We start from the raw sequence: 8027 nt of genomic DNA, 5'->3' as shown, positions 1-8027 counted from the left end.
GGGAGGGAAGGAAAAAAAAAAAAATGTGTAGGTAGAGAAGCTGGCATTTCCGGTACAAACAGCGTGCCACGTCCCGCGTAACACTCGTCTCTGTCTATATCCGCCGCCCAGTCTCCAAAGTCCAGTAATTTATCGCTTTCCACTGTGGCGTAGCAACTTCCGGGCAATTCAACTGCCGCGCTTTTCAAGTCACGTGCGCAATTACTGCACATATCACTCCGCGTAACACACACACATACAAAATGCACTAGTTCCCCCTTTTATTACCACTACAGCGGCGATGTCTGCTCGTCAGGCGGAGATTATATCTTGAAAAAAATGTCATAAAACCTTCACAAATGTTATTGTTTGACAAGCTGTAGCACACTGAATTTTTCACTCTCCGGATTACTTTGGTGCCGTGTTCTATTCAGTGTTCTTTGTATCAGGCCTTTTTAACATAGAATCTATGTTAAATCTATGTTATATCTATGATAGATCGCAGCGTTTGCCCTGAGTGGCACAGCACATAAACCACACATGTTGGTACATGAAAACAAGGTTTATACCCACTACAGCAACATCTAATTTCTAAGCGAGCTCTAGGACCTGAGGTTCTTTTTAATTCCCTATCTTAATAAACATTCCGAGTTGTCTAAGAGTAGAGTACATTTTTTTTTATCTTAGTTTTATATGAGAGAGATTCTTTATATGGTGTTTTTTAATAGGACTTCTACTAAACTGAAATGTTGGTCATCCTCCTTCATGAAAAAATACATAAAGTACATTTATATGTAGGCGTTTCCACTCCTAGGCTATACAGCAGTGAGCATCTATTTCATCATAATAAATGTGTAACTTTGCTTTTTGGATAATGCTTTTAGAAAGTATGTTACTGTCTGCTGTTTCTGCACCCAGGACAGGATGCCAGTCCATCACAAGGCACCTCAAGCAGGACTTGAACCACAGACCCCCCAGAGAGCAGGCACAGGCCAAACCCACTGTGCCACTGGCATAATCTAACAGCAAAATATAAAATACTTATATAATTTTCTTACATTCCTGTCCTTGACTATGCTTGATGTCCAAAGCGATGTACATCCCAGCAAAATACAACTTGTGCATTACATTAAGAGGAAGAGACATGGCTGCGGACATGTGATTCTCAAGAAAACCTAGTTTGTTACTTTCCACTTGATGCACTGATGTTCATCGCTCAAGTAGGTGCATAAAACTCAGGATAGATGAATCCTCATAACCTCCTACCGATTTTTTTTTATATATATAAGATACACAAACAATCACATACAATGCCGGAGTAGCAGCTGCGTAAAGGCCTACCTGGGGAAGATCATGAAGTTACGGTGCATGAACTTTTTACACCATATATGAGATGGAGAGATCTTGGGCGAAATGGCTTCAGAAAAAGTGAGTTTTCAGACCCTTCTTGAATTTAGACAGAGTTTCTGCAGTTGAGTGAGAGGGGAGGGTCGTTTCACCACAGCGGAGCCAGAACCGAGAACATCCGTGCTTTATTGTTTAATATTAAACAGTTCATAGTTTGTTGCTAGTTTTTTCTACCCCCAAGCACAGACAGACCTTGTCCTTGTTTTCTCATTCCAAGAAGAAACTGCTCTGCTCTTCTGACAATGGCAGTTATTTAAAACTCATTTCATCAAGTTCATAGTAGATAGGCTCAAAAGAATATCAATCTTTAAGTTCGATTCCCTTGAGCTCTATGACTCATTTACCAATTTTCCTCTTTTGACTCATAACAAATAAGATTAAAAAAATTGTCATAAACTTTTGTGTTATAGTTTATAACCTTTACTAACAATTTAAGTAACTAGTCTGCTGTAGTTAGAATGGCCAATACAATTGGGAAGATGGTAGCAATCATGCTAGGACATGTTTGCTATTCATCTTAAAAAGTCTGTTCTCTCTTGTATTTGCTTTGTAAACAGGCACACAAAAATGCACACTGCAGGCCGTCCTAGGATCATAGCTTCGTGCTGAACACACCCTGTGAAATACCAAAATACATGATAAGCGCTTAATATGTGGAGACAGGTTTGTGTATTCAGATCTTACGTTGTCAGCATTCTCCATTTTAAACTGCAGCTTTCAGTGTTTTATGTTTGAAAAGAAGCTTTATAAAAACATGTTGGCAACTGCACTCACATACTGTTATGTGGAAAGACTTATTTCACAAATTTAACCTTTTTCAAGTAAATGACAGCTGGTGAAAAAACATCAGTTCCATGCATATTTCAATAATAAAGCTTTATTGAAAATGCTGACATTACGTGAAGTGTTTTTGATGATAAAAAGCTCAGGAAGTCTCTGTGCCTATGGATGAGCGTATGCAGGTATCTGGGGTGTCACTGTGAGGTTGCCATGATGCTGGACACACCTGTGGGGAAACAGGAACAGAGATTAGTTTGATGTCACTATGTCTGCTAAGAATCATGCAACAAAATGCAAGCATATTTACACTATTCTACATGCAGTCAAGACAGATAAGATCACAATTCATTGTAGGGCAATCACACATTTAAATTTACCCGATCACTGAAAACATTTACACAGCTAGCAGCAAGGAAAAATTAGATCCCGCTAAAGATATCTCCATTTCCTGAGTCACAGACATTTCTAAATAATACTCAATTACTGCATCCCAATTAGATCTTTAGACAGAACATAAATTTGCACTGGAAGCGAAGGTATGAAGCAAATACAAAGCACAGACTACTCCAGGGGAAGGGTCATAGATTTGGGGTAGACATTTAATGGAGAGTCAAGGGCTCCAGTAAAATGATTGTACCATGTACCATGAAATGCTAAAACACATCAGAAGAGTTAAAAGTTTAAACTAAGGATGGGCTGGTTTAAAAATTAGGAAAATACTCTAAACAAAAACAATATATATATAAAATCCTGACAACTTCCTGTACCACAGACAACTTTTCTTAATGACTAAACCTTCACCATGAAACAGGGATACAGACAAGTTACAAAGTCAAAAAAGGTAATTGTATTAACTTTCCTAATTCTGGTTATCAAAGTATTATTGGTAGTACAGCTGTAATTTCATTTTTTATTTCAGGGGTTGGTAATGCTAGTCCTCACAGGCCACAGTATTTCCACGTGTCCTTTTCAGCAAAGCTCTTAATTCCTCAACCTTGAATGAGATTTAGGCTGAATGTTTATTAATATGGGACAATTAAGTGCACAGCTCGTGCAAACACCTGCATACCCTGTAGCATTTAAAGACCTGGCAAAGCTGGTGAGCAGTGTTACAAATGGTGAAACTACAAGCTTGTTTGCATTTCTCTATCACAGTAGCAACAAGATGAGTTGTTTTAGTAGAAAAGCCACTACATAGCACAGTATGTTGCAGAAATGTTACATTTTACCAAAATGAAATGCAGCCATTATATTACAAGTCTGTGTACCTGTCTCACAGGCTTACACATTTTCTAATCTGTTTAAGAAGTGAGCACACTTCAGCATTCTCTTTTGGCTAGACTGGGGAATTGGGAAAAAAAATCTTGGGTATAATATTATAGTTTACATTGCAGCTCATTTATTTATTCAGCAGATGCTTTCCTCCAGAGCTACAAAAAACTCAGCAAAAGCAGAAAAAAAGTGCATTTCACCAGATTTGCCATTACCACTAATACTATTATTTCATTTACTTGTTCAGGTGGCCTTGAAATCAGTCATTTAAAATACTGAGAAATAGTGTGAAATGACAACAAAGCACACAAGTGCAGAACAGACCAGCTATCCGAACCAAATCAAACCAGCAGAAGACTACAGTGGGAGGCCTCAGAGTAAACAAGACATACAAATCAATTGATCTACATAAAAATTAGGCTAAAACATACCTCGACAGAAGAAAACGACAAACCAATACACTGATTAAGTAAACAGGCATGAGATACTGGGGTGCGGTGGCGCAGTGGGTTGGACCGCAGTCCTACTCTCCGGTGGGTCTGGGGTTCGAGTCCCGCTTGGGGTGCCTTGCGACGGACTGGCGTCCCGTCCTGGGTGTGTCCCCTCCCCCTCCAGCCTTGCGCCCTGTGTTGCCGGGTTAGGCTCCGGTTCCCCGTGACCCCGTATGGGACAAGCGGTTCTGAAAATGTGTGTGTGTGTGTGTGTGTGCATGAGATACTCACTCTCAAAGTCTATCTTCTCTACAATATTTTTCGGCTTGATGCTCTCCTCCTGGTTGAAGATGAAGATCTGGCCATCCTCATTTTCTGTCCAGCCATACTTGCTCATCCATACCTTCACCTGTGTATCTGTGAGGAGTAGAGACGCCAAAAGAAACAGAGGAGAGAGGTGATGATATAGGACAATAAAACACCACCACCAAACTGTGGCGCAGATTAAATTAAAATCATTTATATTTCAACAGACAGCAAGCCGGTAAAGGTCCTAGATTTACACAACAAGGGATCTTACTGATCTGCTGTAATAACTGATAATAAGCTGCTTTGAGTGAAAGCATCTACAAAGCAATTAATAAATAATCACCTAGTGGGTCTCCAAGCATCTCTGCCAGCAGCCGACGATCAATGTTCTGATAGGTAATCCCCACCACGTGGCAGATAACTAGAGAAAAAGGAAGCGAGAGACAAGTCAACTTTAGAGGAAAAAGGAAAAGAATAGAGGTTCAGTAGCTGTTACCTCGGGAAGGCCTTATGCTTTGTCCACACTAAAGAATTAAAACTAAATACTGTTATTGGATGTGTGATTGCATGTGCAGTCTTTATAGCTGCACAATAGTCACTTGCCTCTGCATGAAATATGATGAAGTGAGATATATTTATATATAGAGGTAATGGAGAAAAGCATTTGCTAAATTAATAGATGTAATGATCCATATATAGCAGATCTGTCACCATTGCTTCCAGTATCTTTCAAACTTTTCAGCACTGCTACTTTTTAGGAGAGCCCTGTAATACTTCAGCACCAAAATTAATCTTATTAAAATCAACAGACTTTGATGTACAACTTGTTTCAGAACAATCAGCATCATGCAATATATTTAAATGGACCTCGTGGGATCTCTTCCAAATCAGCAATGTAACAGCATTTGTACTGCTGAGGTTACAATGGTATTAAGATTAATCCTTTCAAATTAATTTAAAAAAAAAAAAAAAAAAAAAAAAAAAAAAAACTCAGGCCAAATTAACTTTGTACCACACACATGCATAGTCACTCACACTTGCGGACTGAATCCTCGAAGCCTGTGATGCCATCAATGAGCTCTCTGTTCTCCTCCAGACTGGCCTGCAGGACATGTAGACAAAAAATGCATGAGCCCACAGGACCTAAGCAAGATCATCTAACTTCAGGAAAACCACAAATGACCTCAGCCACTTTTCAATATCAAATACCTCATTCACATCCACTTGTACTCTGCTGTTGTTTGGTGCACTAAACTTACATCTTTCCACACTTTCATAACTGCATTGTTGACAATTATTTGACCCAAAGACTGCTTTATAAGAAACTGATAAGTAACCCTAATATTTAAAAAGTACTACTTTGAAGATTAATTATGAATATTTATTAGTACCTTAAACAGCCCACACACACACGTCTGAACCGCTTGTCCCAGACGGGGTCACGGGGAACCGGAGCCTACCCGGCAACACAAGGCGTAAGGCTGGAGGGGGAGGGGACACACCCAGGACGGGACGCCAGTCCGTCGCAAGGCACCCCAAGCGGGACTCGAACCCCGGACCCACGGAGAACAGGACCTGGTCCAACCCACTGCGCCACCGCGCCCCCCTTAAACAGCCATTTAGTACAATTTTTCAAGCACTTTAACAGGAATTTACATTCCTTGTATTAAATACACAATTTGAAAGTAGGTACCCAGAATGACTGAAAGTGGCATGTCTCAAGGAGGTTTCCAAGGTATAGGATTTGTCTTATTGGACGCTCCTCTTGCTGTGACACAGCAGTTAAAGAAATTAAGTACTCCACAGGAAACACAAGCTTTTTAAAATTAGTATCCTGGCCCATTCCACACGCATTTATAAACTACTGTGGATGGCACCAGTAAACCTCTTCACAAACTGGCAATTAAAGACTCAATTCCTCCAGATCCTCCGGACAAGCAAGAATTAACTGTTTTGAAATATTCTATGACAGCATAGCTTCTTGAGCACTTAAGAAATCTGTTATAAGACACTTCTAGAAAAAAGCACCAACAACATAACCAAATTTATTTTACTCCATAGACGGCGCTCGATTCGTTGCGGGTCGTGTCAGAGGAATCAAAAGGATACGTGTGTTTGATCTATCATACACTTGCAAAGTGTGAAGTCTGTGTGTGGCAGGTTTGTTAGGGCTTTCAGCAAAATCTGAGATGTCACCGTAGTCTGGAAGTAGGCTGGGTTGAACTGATACCTAGACACACACACACAAGAGAGTGTCTGATCACTACACACAGGCATGGTTTCAAAAATATAAGAAAACCACAAAGGATTTCATACATAGTCAAAACTGGTGATCAAAAGCAATTAAATAAAAAAAAAAAATCATAAGGCTGTGGCATTTTGTAAGTGAGTAATAAATTCCCTTCATTATTTCCATAACTATAGGATGTGACTTACAATTTAAGAACAGCCAGGTTGGCCTCCAAATCATAAGCGTTTTCCTTGGCTTGTGTTTCTACATAGCGCTCAAGCGTGGCCAGATTCTCGGGGTTATACCTAAAAGAACAACAAAAAATAAAAGAGGAAAAGCAGTTAGACACTGACTCAAAAATAATGCGTAGTAACAAGTGGATTTTCACTGGTGGTGAGGCTCCAGAACTGCCAGAGAAACTAGGCTGGCGGGACAGTTCAGTAATTAATTAATTAATTCAGTAAATTAAAAACTGTCCGTTAGGAGACGTGACTGACTGCCTGTCGTCGAACTGACCAAGAAACATATTCGGAGAGGAGGCTATTTTCCTAAATATTATTGCGGAGCCGATGATGAATGATTAGCTCAGCCCGGCCGGGTGTTAGTTAGCTAGGCTAGGTGCCATGGCATCTGGCGAGTGAAAGAACAAACGTTACAAAAGAGAACAGTGCTTCTTCACCCAACAATGCGATTCGTGTCAAACACCTTTCTCAGAAATCTTCGGAGAAATAAGTGGTATAAGTAACAAATATTAACGAGAAAAATGTAATCAGGGAACTTCGTCTTTCTTTTGCTAACACTGCAGCTAACTATGCAACTTCATCCGCACACACCGATCAATCCCACGCAGTAATTTGGCCACATTCGCTCTCATTTGCTCGAACGATGACGCCATGCTGTCCAAGGTGCCCAGTCGGTATTTCCAATATCTCGGTCGCGGTACCAAAGGTGTTCGGTTCGGTAATAACCCGCACGTGCCACCGGCGAGACCGAAAGGGCTTCGGAAGGAATTAACGAACGGAACGGAAATATGTACGATCACGTGCCGCTCTACTTCAACAATGGTTGTTTTTCCGTCAAAGGAATTTATAGTTTTATTAAAAAATATAAAAAATGTATAAAATAAACATTTCGGTTAGTAAACAAAGAAGAAGCAACAATATTGTTGGAGCAAAGTCTTTAAAACGTCGCGAAAACTATTGCATGATGATATGGTTCATTCTTTAAATAAGTCCGAATTACATACATGATAAATAATAGTTCCGCACCGTGGCGTGGAAAATCATTGGGACACAGTGAAAACATAATATTTGAATAAAAATTACGAAGCTATCAGCAATTAATAGGTGATTTAACAGAAATGATAAAAACATTGTAACTCCTAACTTTCTGTAAAGTACACAGGTTTGCTTTGAAAATTACACTGGCTAACAATTAAATTTTAAATATCACCGTACTATTTCTATCTGTGACAACAGGGTAATAAGCTATTTCAGCGGAATGAACTGAGTGCAATGACCAATGTCCATCCACCCATTTTCATTAACAGCTTTTCCTGCCCAGGGTTGCGATGGACCGGAGCCAATCCTGTAAACACTGGGCGCAATTACTGCTGAGAC

At 39.9% G+C, this 8027-nt stretch overlaps 1 protein-coding gene across 1 annotated transcript; it reads right to left on the bottom strand.

Moving 5' to 3' along the window:
- Positions 1 to 2247: 2247 nt before the first annotated feature.
- eif3k (eukaryotic translation initiation factor 3, subunit K) lies at positions 2248 to 7423 on the bottom strand. The gene is made up of 8 exons (XM_018742723.2): positions 7242 to 7423; positions 6615 to 6713; positions 6288 to 6408; positions 5872 to 5946; positions 5214 to 5280; positions 4522 to 4599; positions 4161 to 4286; positions 2248 to 2392 (listed from the first exon to the last, which is right to left on the bottom strand). The coding sequence occupies exons 1-8, from the start codon at positions 7301 to 7303 to the stop codon at positions 2361 to 2363; spliced, it is 660 nt and encodes a 219-aa protein (XP_018598239.1). The 5' UTR covers positions 7304 to 7423; the 3' UTR covers positions 2248 to 2360.
- Between the last annotated feature and the right edge of the window lie 604 nt (positions 7424 to 8027).

The sequence above is a fragment of the Scleropages formosus genome, chromosome 10, assembly GCF_900964775.1.
Source record: "Scleropages formosus chromosome 10, fSclFor1.1, whole genome shotgun sequence".
NCBI lineage: Eukaryota > Metazoa > Chordata > Actinopteri > Osteoglossiformes > Osteoglossidae > Scleropages > Scleropages formosus.
The sequence above is the reverse complement of the archived record's forward strand: the minus strand, read 5'-3'. Positions and strand labels throughout refer to the sequence as shown.